Source organism: Malus domestica, chromosome 09 (genome assembly GCF_042453785.1).
Source record: "Malus domestica chromosome 09, GDT2T_hap1".
NCBI lineage: Eukaryota > Viridiplantae > Streptophyta > Magnoliopsida > Rosales > Rosaceae > Malus > Malus domestica.
The window spans coordinates 6,126,872-6,150,552 of record NC_091669.1 but is presented as its reverse complement, the minus strand read 5'-3'; the positions used below and the strand labels follow the sequence as shown (position 1 = coordinate 6,150,552).

The 23,681-nt window shown below is 37.6% G+C and overlaps 1 protein-coding gene and 2 long non-coding RNA genes across 3 annotated transcripts; 1 reads left to right on the top strand and 2 right to left on the bottom strand.

Annotated features, from left to right (window-relative positions):
• The first annotated feature begins 2,360 nt into the window (after nt 1–2,360).
• LOC103407879 (ankyrin repeat-containing protein ITN1-like) lies at nt 2,361–7,115 on the top strand. The gene is made up of 4 exons (XM_070827431.1): nt 2,361–2,433; nt 2,958–3,116; nt 4,497–4,732; nt 6,519–7,115. Exons 1-4 carry the CDS (start codon nt 2,361–2,363, stop codon nt 7,113–7,115), a joined length of 1,065 nt encoding a protein of 354 aa, XP_070683532.1.
• Nucleotides 7,116–13,234: 6,119 nt separating this feature from the next.
• Nucleotides 13,235–20,753, bottom strand: LOC114826735 (uncharacterized). Its single transcript, XR_003775781.2, has 2 exons — nt 13,604–20,753; nt 13,235–13,527 (listed from the first exon to the last, which is right to left on the bottom strand). It is a non-coding gene; the product is annotated as an uncharacterized lncRNA (long non-coding RNA).
• A 1,138-nt stretch (nt 20,754–21,891) lies between these two features.
• Nucleotides 21,892–23,524, bottom strand: LOC139188113 (uncharacterized). The gene is made up of 2 exons (XR_011571286.1): nt 23,213–23,524; nt 21,892–23,047 (listed from the first exon to the last, which is right to left on the bottom strand). It is a non-coding gene; the product is annotated as an uncharacterized lncRNA (long non-coding RNA).
• Nucleotides 23,525–23,681: the final 157 nt, after the last annotated feature.

The following is a 23,681-nucleotide window of genomic DNA, read 5'->3' as shown; positions in this document are numbered from 1 at the left end:
TCACTAGGACTGTGAACCTAGTCCTTTACCTGAGCCGGATTCGCTTCCGGGTCCTGCCGAGACTCCTTATCGCACTAGGATTCGACCTCTTGCGTTATGACCTAGCCGACCTAGGTTTGGAGGCCCACGTACTGAACGATCCATGGTATTCTTGTCGCAAGGCCTCCCGGGCCGAGAATGACCCTACACTTGGCCCAAACTGTTATTTTGGGCCCAAACTGTTTCTACAACCAATCATTTGGTACGTATATAAATTTATAAAAAAAAAATTAGATTTTAATCCTTAATGAACATGCAGTTTAGATTAATGCCGTACAATATTTAAAATTGAGTTTAGTCCCTTCATCTATTTAAATGCCATTTATATTCCAAATTTTTTTGTTGGTAATTTCATGATTATTCTGTTCCAAGTCTATACTAATTCATTATAATATATTTTGGTAGAGATATTTAGGTACATTAACTTATTATAGCTACTTAGTACTACGGTTTAGAAGTATTCCTCTTCACTTGTAAATGAGAGATTTTAGGTTCGATTCTCACCAAAGTCGAATTTGAATCACATTATTGTTAGCCAATTGTGAGGCTAAGCTCACTTCCTCCTCCTCCTTAATGTAGATAATATCGTTTGTTCAAAAAAAAAAACCCTCATTATAAATACACTTTGGCACAAATATTTAGGTACACACACATTCATTATAATATAATTCGGTAGAAACATTTAGGCACACTAATTCATTGTAATTATTTCGTACAAATATTTAGGTACAAATATTTCAGTACAAACAAGTCAATTTAATCTAATTTGGTACAGTTCTTTCTGTACACTTATGTATTTACATATTGTTCCTATGTGTCACTAATTTCTTTTAATGTTTTCTCATTTAGGCCTAGTTATAATTGGAAGAACTAAAATGTGCATATTAATAAAATCAAAATTTTAATGTGAAGACGTTAAATAAAAATACATATTAAACAACAAAAATAGAATTTGAATTTGTTTAAAGTACACTTCAAAAAATTAAAATTATAGAAATGTTAGCGACCTTTCTCGTTTACTTTCACCTTTGTGTCCCTCATTCCTCTTCGCGTAAATATCATTTGTTACAAAAAAAAAAATCAAATAATACAAACTAGGGCCCACCCATTTATCTCTCTCACCCTCTCTCCTCTTTTCCCAAACTTTTCGTCTTCACTTTCCTCCGTGGGCACTTGAGCTGACTCCAGGGCTCAAGCCTCAAGCTGCTATCACCCATAATCCTCCTTTTTCTATCGCATTCACTTTCACTCATTTACTTCCACTCATCCCAGCAAATTCCTTTCATACCTTCGAAGATCTAATTGGGTATTCTCACCTGTGTTTTCTTAAAAACTCATGAAATAATCAGTCCTGCCACTAAAGTCCAATGGGAAAATTAAGCTCATAAGCAATCTGTGGTTCTCTATTTTGGGTTAACAATGCTCATAATCGCCGTGATTTCCAACACCTACGAAACCCAGTCGTGTTCATGCAGTATCAAACTTCTGTTAATGGGTTGAAAATGAAAACTTGGTGGTAGTTAGCCGACGCCATAAAGGCTGCTCAAAGAAAAAAGGGTATAGGGGTGGGAGCTCCCAAAAAAAAAAAGGAAAAAAGGGTAGAGATGTAAATGGATGGGATGGGGATAATTGTTTAGTTTAATGTGTAGCTATGACAATTTAACCCGTCAAACCCGATCTTCGTAGGTAACCGATCCGAACGGTTCGGTTTCGAGGATTAATTTTCGGATTTTTTACGGTTATGGACAATAGTCGGGTAAATTTTTTAGTTTCGGATTCGGTTATGGTTATTGATGTATCCACACAAACCCATACTTAAAACCAAACCATTTTAATTTTTTAACAAAAAATATGAATTGGGGAAACGGATTATCATTAATCATGCGTTATTAAACATGTTATCAATAATTATACATTATTAAATATGAAAATCTGTGCTAGTAATTATATACAGTATATAATTAAAAATATAAATAGTTAATAGTTAATAGCCAGAATTAAATACACATGCGTGCATTATGGAGGGTGCATTTGCATTCAATATTCACAACTAAATGGAGCGGCATTTGTTTGAAACAAAACCCCTCACTCGTTGGGTTCGTCTTTTTAATCCAACATTTCTTTTTACGTGTAATCCACAAGGATGAGAAAATTCAGTAGGTGATGAATAAATATCCCAGATAACGGTAGGCCATTTGTTGGTAACAAAGGGGTAAAAGAGCCCCAAACAACCTAACCCAACTCATCATAACGCAACTTACAAACACCAAGGACATCAACCATCAACCATATAAATATCAAATGGGGAAAACCGTTACCCGATGGTAATTCCGATATCCAACGGGTTTTGTTATGGAGAAAACCCGTTCGGGGATTCTTCGGTTTTGGGTTTCAGTATGGGGAGAGCACATTCTAAACCGATCTGCCCCCATTGACATCTCTATTAATGTGCAAATGAAGGCCGGGGAAGGCACAAAGATGAAAGGAAATGGAGAAAGTAGCTAACATTCTAAAATTAAGGATAATGTTAGAGATACCAAATTTTTAAACCAAATTTGCAAGAGTAGTGCTACACTTACCATCTAGTTGTAAAATCACTTGTATCATACTCATTTTTTTACAATTCACTCTTATATTAATAGTTTTTATCCTAGTGTTATGTGTATATATACACACTAGATATTGCATGGAATTTGATTCAACGTTGCCCAAGCTTGACCCTTACTACTGACCACTTCGGGCATTCCCCTCTAAATGCATTAGTTGGTGCGCGTTCTGCATTCTTATGTGGCGTGAGACTCAATTTCTGGCAACAATGAATCTATAACTGTTAGAACTACTCTCTCTCTTTCTCTCCCTCAAGTTATGATCATACTTCTTGTAGAAACCATTTATCTTGTTACGTCTTATCTCTACAGTGATATACGTAAAACCTACTGCGGCCGAAACATCTACCCCCACCAATGATCTTTGTCTAAATGTTGAGAATCCACAAGATGACCAAGGGGATCAAACGGGTCTAAATGTTGAGAATCCACAAGATGACCAAGGTGATCAACCGGGTCTAATTCACTCAGGTACGTTGCCCGTTGGAAATGCCATTTGCTTTGCATGTTATTTGGACTCTTGATCAATAATTCTAATACGTGGATACTACATATATAAATGCGCTTAGAAGTGTGTGTAAGAAATGGTCAATAATTAGATTTTTTTTTCCTTTTAACATTGAAATAAAAGCATTCATAGACAGTTGCCATGAGGCATCCGTCATGTATATAAAACATTCATGTCTTGAAGAAACCCAAAAAAGTTATAAACAACTAGTAAAGCACAGTACTAGGAGGTTCATATATATTCTCGAAAGATAATGCGAAAAATAGCTTTTTTTTTTTTTTTTTTTTAAATGTATACTCCTCTTTGCTTAGTATATCTCGGAATGATAGCCAGTTTAGATGGTCACGAAGCACAAGCTAGCAAGGGATACAAACGTAACCCGTCGAAAATAATGCTCTGAAATCCACTAAATTTTGAGAGAAAACCGAAAGGTTTATTTGAGTAATTCTTGAACGAAGTATTACAACAGGTGCCAAAAGGCTTAAATAGACTTAAACCCAACCCAAGGGAAGTTCAGGGGTCATAGGGAATTCAATTGACATAAATCGGATAAAAAACTAAAGCTCAGATTTTTTTTTTTTTTTTTTTTTACAAACTTTAAAACGCTGTTTTGGAAGTTTAAATGACTTTGAATCGGGAAGGTATATGCGCCCAAAAAGGAGCTCGGATGCCAAATCTGTAAATTCCTGTTGCGTCCTTTTGTCTTCCTTTGATCCATTCCATTTTTAGTCCACTCAGTCATCTCTTTTACATATGGTACTCTACATGCCACTAATTGATATCAAGGAAAAGAAATATTCTAAAATAAAATTGCGATTGTTATTTTTATTTATTTTTTATTCTAAGAAAAAGAGGAGAAGCCAAATTATGCATGAGTAGATGCTTTTAAGCTCTTGAAGTACAACTGTTTGATTGAAAAGCTCTTGAAGATTAAGCGCCTTGCAAAAGTTACAAATGTATTGTTATCTAATTAACATACCCTTGTATAATTTTTTACCTAACATATTTTTGTACTAATCTGCAATGCAGTTGTGGGTTTATTTCCAGGACTTGCTAAACTTTTGGGTATGCTACACCTACATTGTTGATATTATTTTTCCATTTTAATTTTAATTCTAATTCTTTTGATACTTTGCTTGCTGTTTCCATTTTTAACCTAGGTGTCAATCATATATATGAAATGAAATCGGTCCATCTTCGAACCCGAGAATTTTTACGTTTCATGGGTGAACACTTTACATATGACACCCCAAAGCAATATATGTTCCTGCAAACTGCAATCTTCCGAGCTGTGGAACAAGGACAAGTTGACTTCATTTATCATCTTTTTAAGGTTTATCCAGGTTTTGAGATACAAGATGGAAAAGGCAAGACAGTGTTGCCATATGCCGTGGAATGTCGTCAAGCAAAAATTTTCAACCTTCTACTCAGGATGCTGAAGGAAAGTGGTAGAACTTTGATTTTGATTCCAGATACATTTAACAATAGTATTCTACATTCAGCGGCAAATCTATCTGCGAACCTTAATCATATTCAGGGTGCAGCGCTGCAAATGCAAAGCGAACTGCAATTGTTCAAGGTTAGTCTTAATTTCTCACTGCATATTCACGAGATAAATTGTTCTCGCCCAACATGTATATATGGCCATGGCTCTACTTGCCAGCTAACAAGTCTAACCCAATATCAACTGACAGTGAGTGAAGCTAGCGGTCTAATTACTTTTGATATAACACACAAATACTTTAAACTGAAAAGCCGAGAAAACTACATCTTCTATTATAGTATTAAGAGAGAATAGCTATTGTTAAATTCATTATACATGTGCATAATGAATTGTCCATAGCCTACATGTACAGCGACGGTTCTACTTGTGAGCTTACAAGCCTATAGGGAGGGCGATTAGAATGTGATGAGCATCAAACTCAAAATCAACACAAAATGTCCTCAAAAAGAGCCATAGGCCAATCATTAGTTTTTTTTAATTATATAAAACATGTATAAATACAATAAAACCTCTATATAGTCAGTGTTTAGTGTTTGGGACCAAACCAATTTTATAGCTACAGGGAGGTTATTACTTAATAGAGATGTTGTCAAAATAAATTTTTTTGACTTAGTTATACTTAATGAAGTTTGTGTGTACAAAAAGAACCACATTAACAGTAGTGCAGTAGTGGAACATGCCAATTTGCAAGATGTAACGTTGGAAGTAAGACATCTAATCTCTTAATGAAATTTGTATGCTAATTTACAATATTTACCGGTTAGTTAGGGTACCCATTAAAACAAGGGTATCAATATCCTTTAATTGAAACGATGATTTTGTAATTATGTTCACACATAAGATCCTACCTTGACAATGTAATAAGATGTTCACAACGGAAAAACCAACTTTGTTACAATAATAACAATGATATTTTGTGTTAGTAACTATAACGTTACAATTATTATGTAAGGCTTCACTGTAAACTTTGATGATTATAGTGTAACTATACATTTTTTTTGTAATTCAGCTGAATGTTGACGTTATATTTTAATATTGTTTGACAAAAAACCACATTTTTACACTAAAAAGTCAAACATGGTACTATTTATTTTACCCTTTATTTTGTCCTTATCGTTAAAACTCAAAGTTTTCAAACCCTTTTCATTAGTTTTCCTTATATTTTAATATTGTTAAACATAGAAGTAAATAGCTCAAAAGTCAATAACGATGATGGATAATTTCACATTTTTAGATTTTTATTGGAATAAATGGTAGGTGATCTGTAAGATATAATTATAAAATAAAAATATGTTTGAAGACACAAAGCATCGCATATTTTAAGGGTTTTTTTGCAGGGTTTAGAGTGGAATTGTATATATATAACCCAAAACTCAATATTTTCACTAAAACGCACGGTTACAATATTTACATATACAAAACCTAATTTTATAATAAAAGAAATATACATAATCTTTTTCCTACTAAAATAAGGACTCCTGAAAGACCTAGAATCCCTACAATTTAACTCATGCCAACATTTTTTTTTTAACAAACAATATTATTTACATTAAGAGAAGATGGCGAGATAAGGGTTAGCCTCTAGATTAACAAAACCTATAACTATTTAGAGGCTGTGAAAATCATCTGACCTTTTACGATGGGTTACGTGGACACTGGACACCCCTGATATACAGTAACCCATGGCTCTGATAACGACACAAGCCATGAAACATGGTTCGGCCATGGCAACTATCGCTATTGCGCACGCTTTTCAGTAGTCTTATGAGACAATTGTTCAGACATGCGCTTCAAGAAACTACTATCCTTCATGTACCTCTTAAATGGCGTAGTTAGTAAGTTTTTATTTAATGAAATGTAGGAGGTGGAGAGCATTCTACCTGTCATGGCCTCTGAATTGATGAACAATACTGATCGCATGACAGCTCGAGAATTATTTACGAAGAACCACAAAGAATTGGTGAAGGAGGGTGAGAAATCAATGAAAGTGACTGCAACTTCTTGCACGGTTGTAGGTGCTTTAATTGTTACAATGATGTTTGCTGTAGCATTTACAATTCCTGGAGGAAACACTCAAGACAAAGGCTATCTCACATTTTTGGGTAAAAAGTTGTTCATGGTTTTTATAATGTCAGATTGTATATCGCTATTTTTTTCCACAACTTCAGTAATGATATTCTTAGGAATGCTCACATCGCGTTATTCCGAAGATGACTTCCTTAAATCTTTACCCAGAAAAATGATATTTGGCCTTTTCACCCTTTTTTTCTCTATCGCCGCTATGATGATTGCCTTCTCTTCTGCCCTTATGCTTGACAAACAATCATGGATTGTTTTCCCAATTATTCTTCTTGCGACTCTTCCAATCGCCTCATTTGTGTGGATGCAATTTCCCCTCCTTGTTGACACATGCATTTCTACTTATGGACCAGGAAAGTTTGACAAAAGAATACGCTGAAATTAAATTCTTCATGCCATGTAATTTTATGTATTTTTTTCCTCTTGATGTAATATGTGTGATGTTTATCTTTGGTTTTCCAATGTTAAGATGCTTCAATGACTTATCGAGCTAAAATCAATTAAGTATTTCAATTATATTTGATTGATTTTGTTCAATGTACGAAGTGATTAATAATATCCAGTTACCTCTTAAGCTAATTTACTGGTGTTTTTGTTGTAATTGTTGGAAGAGAAATAAGTAATGATCTGTTTTTATTTTTTAGAAATTGAATAACTAATTATTAATCGAACTCTTCTTACGGTAGACTCGCATATTCTTTGTTCTGCTTAGAGTATAGAACTGTTCAGTCAATGGCAAGTCAAAGAGCTAGACTATGAGCTTGTGATCGTACTACTTAGAGTTCTTAACAAAATAGCAAGAAGAAATGACATATCAGAAGGAGAGATGAGAGAGAAAGGAAAAGAGATTTCTGCATTTGACTGTGTACAATCACATAGGATCCAAATTTAATCTTCTTAGATGTGGAGACTATATTGAAATATCCACATCCTTTATGTAATTATTATTAGAAGATATGAACATCTTACAAAATAATTAATGAAAGCTCCCGAGGCATGGGTACCCCATGACTGAAAATTTCTTTATCTTATGCATTCATAAAGAGACTTGTAGAATTATACCAACCATGAATGATACTAGGCATTTTCCCCAGTGGATGAATTATGCAATTCTGAGAGAGAGAAGGCATATGAAAGCTTCCTGTTCCTATCTTCGGTTGTCTTGGTTTCCCAGCGAAGCCAACCAAGTACCTGATTGCGTGGCATCGCTACACTTGAGTCATCTGACCCCAACCTCCCTCGTGTTTTTTCTCTCGACGGCATGCCTTCTCCACCGCCTTGCTAATGTGTGAAGAATTGCTGGTTTTGTTCTAGTTTTTTTTTTGACTTTGAGGGTCTAGGACTGCTCTCCTCTGTTCAGTATTTTGGAGGTTTCAGGTATGTTAGTTTACCGTCGAAGTTGGTGGGTTGTATCTCAAGTCTGTGTATGGTTTTTCCCTGTTCCATATTTTTTAGATAATGCTAGGAAGATCAAATTTACAAATCAAATTTGTAAACGAAATAATGTGGTTGTAGATGATTGAATTATTTATTAAATGACGATTAACGTGTTTATTTTTTATTGGTGACGCATCATTTAATTTTCAAATTTGATCGATAAAATTTAGCCTTCATAACATTACTCGTACTTTTGTTATTGGGAGTGGCCTTTTTGAAATGAAGCTTTTCTTTACCCAAAAAAAAAAAAAATTGAAATTTTGGTTTATTGGAGAGCGATCAATCCACATTAATGAATATGAACTGGAAACTTAAACCAAGATCAACAGTTATAATCTTCCCCAACCCACCGCCGAAAAAACTCAGAAAACCAAAACAAACTAACATTTTACAACCCAACTTCACTTGACCCACCACGTGAAAACCCTTAAAATCCGGAAAATCTTCAAATAACAAATCAAAGAATATAAATATAAATTTACATCTCAATCGGATTAGAGTTCATCTTGGATTCAAAATTACTTCTCTTCGTGGCGCTGTCGGAGTATCAAGAGCTCAAAGAAGAGCAGAATTTTGAGATCTGGTAGGGTCGGCTGGCGATGGTGGTTTTCTCATCAACGGTGCCTGTGGAGGTGGTGACTGAAACTGAATTCTTTTCTCTCTTCCGATTCGAATTCCGGGTTCTTCTGCCTTCAAATTTGTTTGAACGCCGTTTGGTTCTGGGTTTGCAGCGCACTGCACTGCTGCGCTGAACTGCAGCGTTTAATTTTATTTTTTCAAAATACCCAGGCCAGACTACGTCGTTTTGGTCCTGGGATTTAAAAAAATAAATAAGTGAAACGGAGTCGTTTTGGTTATACAAAGCAGCATCCATGAAATGAGGCAGAATCTATGTTCTGCCATTGGAGAGCACGATAGTCAACAGCAACAGCAAGGCTGAAAGCTACCGCCGTCCAGCCATCTGAGAAGAACCTTTGTTCTGCCACTCGATCTTTGCTTGTTCTTAGAGCCTTCCACTTAATACAATTTGCTTCCAATGCAATAAACCTGCAAAAACTCTGATGGGTTTTGATGTTTTTCAATTTCCCTAATGGGTTTTTTATGTTTTTCGATTTCTCTGATGGGTTTTTTAGGGTCTTCAATTTTGCTTCTGATTTGTTCTTGTGGGTATGCTTTATTCCTTGATGGGTTCCTTCTGAATTTGTCTGTGAGATTAAATCTTTAAATTTCATCATTTTGTGTGTTGAATGTACCCACATATTGTGCTTATCTGTGATTGTTATGGACCATCCAACTTTAAATGGAATTCCTGATTACATGAATAGTTTTAAGTATTCCTGATTACATGAAGGGGGAAGGAGGGTGAGGATGGATGTTCGAACGCCTTCCCGGAATCCCGGCGTCAAAATCTCTGGAATTCCATGGTTCGATCCGCCATGAACGGCGGCCAAACAACGGGAAATCTGAGTGGGTCTTGTTCGTGTCACTGAGAGCAGTGGAACGGTGGTGGTGGCGACGGTTCTTGTCGCAGGAGTTCGCCGTAAAGTCACCTGCGAAACTCGCCTAGGAAAAGGGTCGGGGCAAACGGAAGGGGAAGGAGGGAAGGTTCAGGGAGACGGAATGGGTGAGGGTAATGGGTTGGTAGGGTGGGTCCACAAAAGAATATCCATTATGTGGTCCGCTGGATCTGAGAGAAGCTCCCCAGCTGATATGGATCCCATGGTGATGATTGTCGAAATGCATTATTTTGATTTATAATTAGGCATTGTATCTAATTAATTATTATTTCGGTTTAATTCAAAGACACATACATATATTTTTGAAGTACTTGACAACACAAATGCGTGGCCAAATGGAACTGGATTCGAAGCTACAACAAAGATTTAACGAAACTATAAAATTGAAAGGCACTTTAGTAAATTTATTATTCTAGATATTTTTTCTTTTTATTATTTTATACTTTATTGGTGAAATTTTGTGTCTTGTGGGGCCCACACCCCACTTCTCCCGGAATTGGATTCTCTCCGAGGCAAACCTTCGGGATCCATTAACATGAACAGTTGGATTTCGATCAAACGGCTACAATTATTATAATTTTAGATAGAACTCCTGTTTGTAGTCGTTGGATTGAAATACAACGGTCCGTGCTAGAGGATCCGAGGGTTTGCCTCGGAGAGAATCCAATTCCACTTCTCCCTTGTCCCGTGTCCCCTTTCTCCCACCTTCTCGGTCCTTCTCTCTCATTTCACTCACTCTCCCTCTCTGACTCACTCTCCTGCTGTCTCTACTCTCTAATCTCAGACTATCTACTTCCTCTGCAAACGCAGAAACAACGGGATCACCACCATCGCCATTTTCATGGCCGAGAACCACTCAACCACCACACCTCGTCCTGCTCTTCCTCTCCTCCTCATCTCAAACTCTCTCACCTCACTCTCACTCTCACTCTCTCGGTTTTGCACAGATCCCCCGAATCACACCACCACCTAATCTCGCCAGCTCGACGAGGTTTACCAACCTTCGAGCCCAGAAACCTAGACCTCGGGCTCGGAACGCGAACCCAGACCGTGACCTCCATCTGATTTTGGGACTGGTTTTGTGATAGATTAACCCTGGGGAAATTTCCCCAATTTTTCTGGCGATTGATTCGAGTTTCAGGCCGTTCTCAGGCCATTCTCCGGCCACGGCTTGGCTTATTAAGGATATACTACTGTTCCTTGCTCTTTGATCTGCATTTTGATATAAATTGTGTGTATTTTGGTGGAGATTTCAGTGTTGAACGGAGTCGGAATTGTGTGTATTTTGGTGGAGATTTCAGTGTTGCAGCAGTGCAACCCGCGACTCAGACCAGGTCGACCCGACCTGCGTATCAGCGAACCGACCCAAATTCGAATCCGACCCGGATTCGACCGGGATCCATTTCTGAATCCGGTTTGGAATATTCCTAGAAATATTATGTTAACATAATAAACTCTACAAAATCTTGTAGTGTCATGGATACGTCGTCTCAAGATGTAAAAGCATAAATAGCATGATAAATAATTTATGCTTTTATTCTTACTAGCCTCTCTGCCCGCATTAACGTGCGTGAAAGAAACATTTTTGCATCACGGACGCTACGCGTCCCTAATGGTGTATTGTGATAATTTTTCTTCCATTGTAATTATCAAAATATATTTTAAGTGTATTGTGCAAAGATGAACTTTTTCTTTACCATGTACGTCCCAAAAAATTGTCATATTTTTCGTTTTCACTTTGCGTAGTTCATGCAATTGTCAAACAACATGGAATTTTAAATGCAAGTTCCAACCTAAAGTCCATGAACATTAGCAAGTAGCATCCACTTTCCAACACATATAAACATAATTAAAATTTACAAAAATATTAACAGGCCGAATTCCTGGATTAGAGGAACATAACAAAATAAAAAAGATAGTGTAAAACAAAAAGTTTAATTATCAAAAACGTAAAATAACCAAAAGAAAGAATGGAGCAAATTCCCTCACAAATTGCATACCAATTGATTGTTTGCAAGAACATTCTCTCTCTCTCTCTCTCTCTCTCTCTCTCTCTCTCTCTCTCTCTCTCTCTCTCTCTGATTGAGGCAAAAACCAAAATGAAAAACCTAATAACAGTAATGGGTAAAAGACTGTTTACTACCATAATGTTTCGTGGTTTTCAACATTTAGTACATCAAGTTTTTTTCGTCTCAGAGTCATACCTAAACTGTAAATTTTGGGACAGTCTCATACATCCGTTAGTCAAACTGTTAAGTTTTTCGTTAACTTTGACGTGGCGCACTGACTGGGCGCCACGTGTCATCCACGTTTTTTTTTTTTTGCTTCTTCCTTCTCCTTCTTCCTTCTTTCCTCCTTCCTTTCCCTTTCTTCCCCTTCTTCCTTCTTCTTCCTTCTCATTCTCCTTCTTCTTCCTCCGAAATCTGGGGAAGTTTGTTTGTTTTTTTTTTCTTTTGTCTTCTTCCTCCTTCTTCCTTCCCCTTCTTCCTTCTTCTTCCTTCTCCTTCCTTCTCCTTCTTCTTCTTCTTCTTCTTCTTCCTCCGAAATCTGGGGAAGTTTGTTTTTTTTCTTTCTTTCTTTCTTCTTCTTCTTCCTTCTTCCTTCTTCCTTCTTCTTCTTCTTCTTCTTCCTCCGACTGCAATTTTTTCTTCCTCCTTCTCCTTCTTCCTCCCCCTTCTTCCTCCTTCTTCTTCTTCTTCTTCTTCCTCAAAAAAAAAAAAAAAAAAAACACTTTCATCTTCCCCCAAATTCGGAGGAAGAAGAAGAAGAACGAAGAAGGGGAAGGAAGAAGGAGAAGAAGAAGGAAGAAAAAAAAAATAAATTGAATTTGGGCAGATTTGGAGGAAGAAGAAGAAGAAGAAGAAGAAGAGAAAAAAAAAAAAAAAAAAAAAAAGCTTCCCCAGATTCGGGAAGAAGAAGGAGAATAAGAAGGAAGAAGAAGGAAGAAGGGGAAGAAAGGGAAGGAAGGAGGAAGGAAGGAAGAAGGAGAAGGAAGAAGAAAAAAAAAAAAAAAAAAAAAGTTGCAGTCGGAGGAAGAAGAAGAATAAGAAGAAGGAAGAAGAAAAGAAAAGAAAGAAAAAAGAAAAAAAAAGAAAAAAAAACGTGGATGACACGTGGCGCCCAGTCAGTGCGCCACGTCACAGTTAACGAAAAACTTAACAGTTTGACTAACGGATGTATGAGACTGTCCCAAAATTTACACTTTAGGTATGACTCTGAGACGAAAAAAACATGATGTACTAAATGTTGAAAACCACGAAACATGAGAGTAGTAAACAGTCTTTAACCCAACAGTAAAATACCAATCAAACATTCAAGAGAAAGGAGGAGAGAGAGGGAGAATTCCCGACTCTAGGAGTGTGCTTGAAATGTTGTAAAACCCTGAAATTGGTGTAGTCTAAAGTTTAAGTTCGTATGAGTAGAAAAGCAAATGAGAAAGAATACACATATGAATAAAATTAGATATCTATAAACCTTTACCATCCTGACCATTGTGGAAAATCTTCATTACAGCCAGAGTCATAAAAAAAGTACGACACTTCAATACTTTTTTAACAATATACTTGTAGGCTTGTAGCAATGAAAAGATTAAACAATTAAGCGGAGAATTACCTGTTAGAACTGAAAAATTATTACAAAAAGTTTGAAAATTGCCTAGTTAGATACTGAAAAAGAGAGTGATGAGATGGAGGATTTCAATCAAACTAAAAATTTGCAACATGCAAATGTAGTGGGGGTGAAACTCTTTGGAATCATACTCTTCCTCTTCATACTCTTCGTCATCCTCATCGTCCTCGTATTCCTCATATTCATTGCCTGACTGACCATATTCCTATGCTAAAAGAACAGCAAACAATTATCAAGCTAATCTCTACCAAAAATAATAGAGTATCAAAATAAAAAATTTACATACCAAAACGTAGATAGATGAAGATTGGAAATTTGCTTACATCTCTATCATATCCTGCAGTTCCCCTTCAAAATTAAAAAAGAAATTCACACATAAATCCAAATTTCAGATCATACCCAAAAAGAGAAAAGAAGGTGAGAGATTTTATGATACATGCAATTGTTTTTCTGGATACATGATTTTCCATGGCAATTTTGTTAATTTGGTTGGGAAAATTGACTGATGAAGGCGGAAGAGCATTTTGGAGTTGAAGAGAAAATAAATTTTTTTTTTCTGCAAGAGTGAACATAAACCAATGAAAAAGAAACTACAAGTTATTAGTGAGATAACTGTTGTAACATCCCACATCACTCAGGGGAGTGGATCCTCTATGCTTTATATGTATATTCTCATCTCTACCTAGCACGAGGCATTTTGAGAGCTCATTGGCTTCGGGTTCTGTAGGAACTCCGAAGTTAAGCGAGAAAGGGGCAAAAGCATTCCCAGGATAGGTGACTCACTGGGAAGTTCTGCTCGCATGAGTTCCCAAAAACAAAACCGTGAGGGCGTGATCAGGGCCCAAAGCAGACAATATCGTGCTACGTTGGAGTCGGGCCCGGGATATGGTGGGGGCCCGGGCTAGGATGTGACAACTTGGTATCAGAACCAATCCGTGGCCGGAAATGTGCCAACGAATAAGTCGGGCCCCTAAAGGGGATGGATTGTAACATCCCACATCACTTAAGGGAGCGGATCTTCTATGCCTCATATGTATATTTCCATCTCTACCTAGCACGAGGTCTTTTGAGGGCTTATTGGCTTCGGGTTCCGTAGGAAATCCGAAGTTGAGCGAGAAAGGGGCAAGAGCATTCCCAGAATAGGTGATCCACTGAGAAGTTTTGCTCATGTGGGTTCCCAGAAACAAAACCGTGAGGGCTTAGTCGGGGCCCAAAGCGGACAATATCGTGCTACGGTAGAGTTGGGCCCGGATGTGGTGGGGGCCCAGGCCGGGATATGACAACTGTTATTCTTATTCATCTCTAAATACTGGTGGTATGTGGATGATTAGTGTTGAACCTCCCACCAAACTCATATCGATTATCGTGGAATGTTTGGAGGAGAAAACTGTCCACTATTGCAGCAGTTTGTGACGGTTATGCACGTTCGTTCTCTTTTCTATTTTTTTTTTAATTTTCTTTTTTTTTATATTTACTGTAACTGTTATTTTGAACAATACTGTAACTTTTTTAATTTCAGTGTTGATTTTTTTGTATATTTTTTTTTGCACATGTGGTAAAGATGATTTTTTTATATTTAATTTGTGTTCTTAAATTGCCCACTACTGCACATCAGTTTGTGAGGGTTAAGCACATTCATGTTTTTCTTTTTTTTCTTTCAAGTTTTTTGTTTTCATTCCAACATTATTTTAAATTTTCTTATGTTTAATTTTTACTGTAACTTTTTTAATTTTAGGTTTTTGTATTTATATTTGTTTTTTACATATATAATATAAAAAAATTAATTTGTGTTTTTCCATTAAAGTTTTCATATTTGTTTTTTTTTGTATTTATATTCGTTATTTACATATATAGTAAACTTTTTTTTTTAATTTGTGTTTTTCGATTAAAGTTTTCTATGTATTTTTTTTTTACCAATTAGTCCTAGTTTTTTGAATTTTTTTAGGTTTGATAGTGAAGAAAACATAGGGGCGTTTTTTTGAAATTGAAGGCCGTTTTAGTAAATTTTCTTTTCTAGATATTTTCTTCCTTATTATTTACTAGCCTTCCTGCACGCTCTCACAGGCGTGTAAAACATATTTTTTGAATCACTACTTGTTACGCATGATTTATATATTTTAAATGTATTTATATGTATAAATTGCTTCATTATTTTTTTTTTATGAATCAAATTAGAAACATCAAAGAAACGCGCTCATCATCACTGACGATTCAGTTTATTTTGATTTGCATCGTGAGAGAAAGGTCCCTATATATCATATTTCTGCTAACCTAGTAGCAATGATTTCGATTGACACAAAGGGCCAGGTCTCAATCACTCCAATACTTTTTTTTTTTTTTTTGGAAACAAGGGAATCACATTCCAGGGCTAAGAAGCCAAACAAGCACAAGAAAGCCTACAAAGAGGCAAACACCAAGAAGGAAAAACCAAGACTAAGGCAGTGCAAGGGGATACAAGTTAAAGACACTTCTACCAAGCAAAAGAGTCACCCCAAACACCACCACAACAGAACTAATGAGGACACGGAAGACCATCATTACATAAAACATGAATTAACGAAGATGGGGGCATGTCGACCTACACAACATCACACATCTCCGTAAAACCAGCCGACGCAAGTATATCTGCTGTAACATTGGCCGATCTTGACACCCAAGACCAGCGACAGAACTGGAAGGCCCCACTCAACCTTTGAACCCTTCCCAAGATGGGGAAAGCCTCCCAACTGCCATTATTAAGAGAACCGCTGAGACAAGAAATCGATTCCCAAGAATCAGATTCGAAAATAACAGAGCTCACACCCAACGAGGCACCCAGCTCACAACCACGAAGTAGCGCCAAAGCCTCAGCCACTGCAGAAGAAGGAGCCATCAAAGGGTACCTCACAGTAGCCACAAAACGCCCTCCCTCAGATCTAGCAACCACACCCGCGAAACCCAATCTAGACACCTTTGACCAGCTAGCATCCATATTAATTTTGATAAAAGGAGAAGAATGAGGACACCACCTGGAAACTTGGGCCTCCCGAGCACCACCCTCAAAGCTGATGGTTCCCGAATCCTTCACCACAAGCAAAAAAGATCCCACAGCATTAACAATAGCAAAAAGCACCTTTGAAGGATTAACAGGGACTTGATTGAACACAAAATCACACCTGGCTTTCCAAATAAACCAACAGGTAAAAGCAACATAAGCCTGAAACCAATTCCTATTTGGCGGGTTAGAAGACATAACAGCTTGCAACCAAAGCAGCCACGAAAAAGTACCGGCTCGATCAACTTTATAATTAAGAGCACCTCCAAACCAAATAACCTTCACCCAAGGACCTGAGAAAAACATACTCAATAAATTCTTCATTGCAAAGACAAATAGGACAGGAAGGGGAAAGGGAGACCCGCCTATTGAAAAGAGCAACTCTAGTAGGAAGACTTTGATGCAACGATAACCACAAAAAGTGACGAATTTTAGGAGGAACCTCCAAATGCCAGATTATTCTCCACACTTCCTTCGGGACTAAACGAGCACCAGGGAATCTGTGATCCCTCGAGGCTAATGACCTCTATTGGAGGCACCGATAACCCGACTTAATCGAATATCTACCATTCTTGCTAGCAACACAAACTAAGCGATCCTTCCTCCTAGGGTCTCCGACTAGTATGGCTTTAATAGCCTCTTGATCTGTTGAGGAAAGAAAAGGTTGCAGAAACTCAATATCCCACTCACGGGAAGATGAACTAATAAGAGAGCTTACCTGAAGATTTTTTGTGATCTCGACCTCTCCAAGTGGCTCTGGGTGCCCCGAAGGTAAGTCTGGCAGCCATCTATCCACCTAAACACGCACATCCTCACCCCCCATTATCTGCCGATGGGAACCATTGCAAATTAGCTCCCTACCCAAAAGAAGACTGGTCCAAGCCCATGAAGCTCTGCCCCTTTTATTAGCCTCCCAAAAAGAACAATTCGGGAAGTAACGGGCTTTGATAATCTGAGCCCAAAGAGAATGCGAATCCGATATCAAGCGCCATCATTGTTTGGCAAGTAAGGCATTATTGAAATCTTGGAAGTTCCTAAAACCCAATCCACCCAAATCTTTAGGCAAGCCTAAAACCTCCCTAGCCACCTAATGGATCTTCCTCTTTTCATCCGAACTTCCCTACCAAAATCTAGCAACCATGGCATCTAATTCCTGACAAACAGCCACAGGAAATTTGAAAATACTCATAGAATAAGCAGGAATTGCCTGGACCACAGCCTTAATCAAAACTTCCCTACCTGCTCTTGACAGAGTGCTCTGCTTCCACCCTTGGAACTTCCCTAAAATTCTCCCCTTAACATAAGCAAGGCCACCCTTCTTCAAACGACCCCAAATAGCAGGAACACCCAAATAAGTACCCGGATTATCCACCACCGACATACCGAGAATACTGCCCAACTCAGCAGCAACCTCATTTGGAACATTCGCTCCAAAGAAAACACTGGATTTCTGTAAATTCACTTTCTACCCGGAAGCATCACAATACCTGTCAATAAGATTGATTAAATTCCTACAGTTCTTAACATCTGCCCTAAGAAAAAGAAGAGTATCATTCGTAAAAAACATGTGCGAGATGATGGGCCCCAAACCTCAAATCCGCACCCCGTCTAAATTTTTCGCATCAACCGCCTCCTGAATCATCCGGGAGAGAACTTCCCCAACCAATATAAAGAGATAAGGAGATAAGGGATCGCCCTGCCTGAAACCCCTAGAAGGAACAAACTTATCGCCAGGTTGCCCATTTAAGATAACATCAAACTTGACGGAAGAAACACAACCCATAATAAGCTTCATCCACAATCTGAAAAATCCCATTCTCTCCATGATCGCATCAAGAAAATCTCGATCATAGGCTTTCATCATATTAAGCTTAATGCCTAGATCAAACTTTCTTTTCTCTGTCATCCATTTGAGAAAGTGAAACATCTCATGGGCAATTCCAATAATGTCTTGAATTTGTCTACCCGCCACAAACGCGTTCTGAGAATGAAAGATAATCTTAGGCAGAATAACCCACAATCGATTCGCCAAAACTTTTGACAGAACCTTATAGGAGTAATTACAGAGACTAATAGGCCTGAATTGCGAAACCGACTCCGGATTCGGAACCTTAGGGATCAAAACAATATGGGTAGCATTGATAAAGCAAGGTCTAGGAGAGCCCTGCATTAAAACACCCACCAAATCTATGACATCCTCATGAACATGCTCCCAAAAAGACTGATAAAAATCCCTTGGAAACCATCAGGCCCAAGAGCTTTAAGACCCCTCATTTTCAAAGCCTCCTCCTTAATTTCAACCTTAGAAACCGGCTTCAAGAGGGCCTCATTCATATCAGCAAAGACGCTCGGAATGACACAATCTAAAAGCGTTCCCCAATTCTGCGACCCCTCTGAAGTGAAGGTATGCATGAAATGGTCCTCAACCAATTTACGAACTCGATAAGGGTTCTCCACCCAATTCCCCTCCTCATCCTTTATTGTGAAAACCTTATTCCTTTGCCTTCGTTGCAAAGTAGAATGGTGAAAAAACTGAGTATTCGCATCCCCTTCACACAGCCAATTAACTCTTGATCTCTGCATCCAATAACATTCCTCCTGAGCCCACAATTCATCAACAATCAAGGTATTAAATATCGATGATATCGGAAATATCGGTAGTTCAAAAACACGGAAATTTCGATGGAAATATCGAGATATTATCGATATCGATAAAAATTGAATAAAAACCACGGAAATTGTAAGAAAAACTTGGAAATTTTTATTGAAACTTAGCAGGATGTTTATTTAGTCAATTATCTATTAGTTTATCACAAAAAATTGGAAGGAAATGCATTGCATGATAGATATAACTTATTTAAGTTGATTATATAGCGAGCTGGCAAACATTGTGAGTGTAGAAAATATGTAGTAATTAATGAAAGAAGTTTAAACACACCATAATCATTTATATAATGAATTAGTACAATATTTTACACTTTATACATTGCATGGTAAGATACATGAGTAACTTAGCAAGGTCTAAAATATTGATGATATCGGAAATATCGGTAGTCCAAAAACACGGAAATTTCGGGATATTATGGATATTTTAGACCATGTCAACAATGCGTTAAAAGCCGTAAATGGAGGAAAAAGCAAAGGAGAAGCATTGAAGAGATTGAGGCTTGGGAAGTGATAGTCTTCGCCGTAGCTGTTTAGGTTTTAGACCTCTATATTTTGATCCGAGTGAAAAAGTGTGTTTTTTTCTTTTTTGTGAAGGTAAATGAACTATACTAATGTAAACAAAATGAAAATTGAAACGTTAAACAAAAAAATGCTAAAATTTCTTTTAGATTCCATCATTTTGAATTTCTTTGATCTCCACTATCAGAATGCATTGTTAGAGCAAGTCCACCGGAGTGATATTTTCCCAGCACCCAATCCAAATATCAAGCTAAGGGTCAGTGAATTCACTCCAGCCCGTTCAGTTGCCTGGCACCTAGCCCAAGCCAGGCAACAGACCAGCCCAATTTTGACAAACCCAAGAGCCGGCCTATTTGGCTGGCCCGTGGCTTTCACTCGCAAGTGGGCCCGAGTAGGAGACAGGATTGCAGACGGCGGGGCCCGCTGTCAGCGCACTCGCCCATCACTCGGAGCATGGCGACGTGGCCCTCTATTTGCCATTGGATTTCCAACGGCTAGTTGTTCTAGACCGTTGGATTTCCAACGGTAAAAAAAATTTAAATTTTACTTTTAAACTAGACCGTCCGATCACATATCAACGGTCCACATTTCCCCCCCCCCAAAATGACCCAACGGTCAGATTTATGACCGTTGGCCACGTGGCAGATCCTTGGCTCTTGGATTTGAATATTTTTCAAATCCAACGGTTCAGATTAATTAACTACATTAAAATTAATTAAAAATTATAAAAAAATACAATTTTTTTTTTAAAATACAGCAAAATTTTAAAAAAGTTATTTTTTTTTCTATAAATACCTAACCCTCATCTTCCACCTTACACCACATTTCAATATTTTCTACACTTTAAGAGAAAAAAAAGTCTTCGTGGATGCTTATTGAAGATGTTACATTGTGTGAATGTTAGGTTCACACTACTCATGACCCGATTACGGGTAATGAGATGGATAAGCGAGAAATGTGGAGTAAAATTACGAAAGCGTTTTGCGATGTACATGGAAAAGACGCCAGAACTAGTCAAGGTCTTCAAGGTCGTTGGAAAAAACTCAACGCATCCCTTACTTATTGGAAAAACGCCATCTCTCATGCTTTCAGTAACCTGCGTAGTGGGACAAGTTTAACGGATCAGGTGACAATATTTTTATTTATTTATATGCATTCCACCCACATCAAAATTTTAATTTATTTAATTTCGTATGTAATTTTTATGTTATTTCTTATGTAATTTTTATATGCATTCCACCCACATCAAAATTTTAATTTATTTAATTTCTTATGTAATTTTTATTTAATTTCTTATGTCATTTCTTATGTAATTTATATGCATTCCACCCGCATCAATATTTTAATTTATTTATTTATTTGTGTTACACCTACATTTTTTAACACTATCTTATCCCACATTTTTATAGACACTACAAGCTCAAGCATTCTACAATTCAAATAACCAGAACAAATCATTCAACAAATGGGAATGTTGGGAAATTGTCAAAGATTGCCCTAAATACAGAATTGTGGCAACCGGTCCAGAAGTTGTCATGCACGGCATGGGTCTACATAGTTCGCCAGAACCAGACATGACCGAACAAGAAGCCAACACATTTGAAGACACGAAAAGGACGCCTGAACAAGTGCCCGAGACCCAACCGACTCGTCAGTCCCTCAGGCCTCAAGGTAAAAAAGGCATCAAAGAAAAAAGGTAGTTCTTCCCAAAATGACTACACTAAATATATGGAGGAACTTGCTCGCCAAGGTGAACTGAACATGGCACGGGAAAAGGCTAGAGATGAGGAAAAAGTTGCTGCTATGGCAGTAATAATAGCAGCTACTAAGGCCTGTGATGCAGCGGCTGAGAGACAAAGAGAAATAGTTAATCGAGAGAACGAGCTGGTTAGACAAGCACTTCATCGAGAAAATGAAATGCTTAGAGATGAAAGGATGGCTCAAGCAGATCGTGACACTATGAGCAAGTCTCTAATAGGACTGTCTCTAAATTCAAAATATTTTTGGACATCGGAAAAAAAAAAAGATGTCGTGCGAAGGAGGCGTGCAAGAGATGCGGAAACAAGTCAAGGGGGTTCTAGCTACACAAATCATAGCAACCAAGATCCTAGCACCACATATCCTAGCTCCAGAGACTTTGTATAATTTTTATGTAATTTCTTATTTTTTTTAGAATTTTATTTAATTTCTTATGTAATTTTTATGTTTTTTCTTTTTTTCTTTATTTAATTTCTTATGTAATTTTTATGTTTTTTCTTTTTTTCTTTTGAACTTCATTTAATTTCTTATGTAATTTTTATGTTTTTTCTTATTTATTTTTAGAACTTTATTTATATTTATTTAATTTATTATGCAATTGTAATGTAATTATTTATTTATATTTGTACTTTATTTAAACACATGAAATAAGATTACATAAACTCACCAAATAAACTTAAAAACAAAACACACTACATAGAATTACATAAACTTAAAAAAAATAATACACTTTATTCTTCAACCACAAGCCTCATTTTAATTATCTTCACCTTCTTGCAATCCCCACTAGTGCTCAATCAAGTCATTCTGGCGAGTTACGTGCCAGTATGGCTCTTGCAAGTTCGTGTACCACTGAACGATCAATTCATTGTAACGTCCATCCCGTTCCAATGGGTCGTGTCGCACGGGATCTTCAGGATTGTCATGAGCACAGTAGATACGTGTTCGTGAGTTGTTGATCAGATCCAGCTCGTATTCATTGATGGCATCATAATCATACTCATCTTCAACAATCATGTTGTGAAGAATAATACACGTCATCATGATGGATCGAAGAGCCTCGACATCAAACATTCTAGCTACATCCCTGATAATCGCCCAACGAGCTTGCAGGATACCAAAACAACGCTCGACATCCTTCCTACACCCTTCTTGACATTTTGCGAAGTGTTTTTCCTTTTCAGTCTGTGGATGTGGCACTGTTTTGACAAACGTTGACCATCTTGGGTAAATGCCATCTGCAAGGTAGTATGATCCCTCTTATTGGGTACCATTAACCCAATATGTGCATCTCGACGATTTTCCTTGCAATAGTTCGTCGAATACTGGGGATTGGGCAAGGACATTTAGGTTATTCTGAGCTCCTGGAACACCAAAAAAAAGCATGTCAAATCCATGTATCAAATGAAGCCACTGCTTCCAAAATGATGTTTTTGGCTCATTTTCTGTCGTCATAAGCTCCTTGCCAAATGAAGCCACAATTTTTCCAAGTCCAATGCATGCAGTCGATGCTTCCAATCATGCCAGGGAAGCCTCGCATCTCACCCTTCCTCAGAAGCCTTCGCATGTCCCTTGGCGTGGGTGTCCGGAAGTACTCATTGGTGTAGAGGGCTTCAATTGCAGAGGAAAACCGCATCAGGAACTCTAGAACAGTTGTTCTTCCCATCCTCGTGATCTCATCCACTTGATCTGCAGATGCTCCATATGTAAGCATTCGCAAGGCAGCCGTAATTTTTTACTCGGGAAGAAGATCTAAAACATGAAAAGCATCATCTTTTTGCACAAAGTATGAATCAAGGTTGCAAATGGCACTCATGATTTTGTTGAACAAACTTCGTTGCATTCTAAAACGACTTCTAAAAACATGATTAGGGAATATACTGTTGGGAATAAAATAATCTTCCAAGAGATCTTTACCTCGTCTTTCCCTTTTTCTATCGAGGTTTGCAGCACGTCTGGGTTTGGCTATCTGACCCACGGCTTCGATGACACGGCGGGAATGTGAGGCCCTCTGCCTTCTATGGTGATCATCCTCATGCTCCTCCATGAAGAAAGCCTCATCTCCACCTCCACCTTCCTTGAGATTGGCCAATTCTGCCTGTTGTGCCAACAACCTTTTCTGTTACTCCTGCAATTGTTTATACATTCTCCTTGAAGAAGACATTGTAATAAGAACTCAAGATTTGAAAACGATGAACAACGATTCTGAGCTAAAAAGAAGGATTAAGCTTGGTGTGAGGATAAATGCAGGGTTTATATAGACAAAAAAAGAAAGGATGAGGTTATGGACAATGCCACGTGGCACTACGTGATTGGTTGAAAATCTTATCGAAATATTGGCTAAATTATTGTAAACCGGAATGACACGTGGCGCGTTGGAATTGGT

What these genes read in the sequence shown, in the direction of transcription:
- LOC103407879 (XM_070827431.1), top strand. Translation starts at nt 2,361, where the DNA reads ATGGTAATTCCGATATCCAACGGGTTTTGTTATGGAGAAAACCCGTTC. An exon ending in TTCTTCGGTTTTGGGTTTCA is followed by an intron (nt 2,434 to 2,957) that starts GTATGGGGAGAG and finishes TTATCTCTACAG; the next exon opens with TGATATACGTAAAACCTACT. An exon ending in ACCGGGTCTAATTCACTCAG is followed by an intron (nt 3,117 to 4,496) that starts GTACGTTGCCCG and finishes AGGTTTATCCAG; the next exon opens with GTTTTGAGATACAAGATGGA.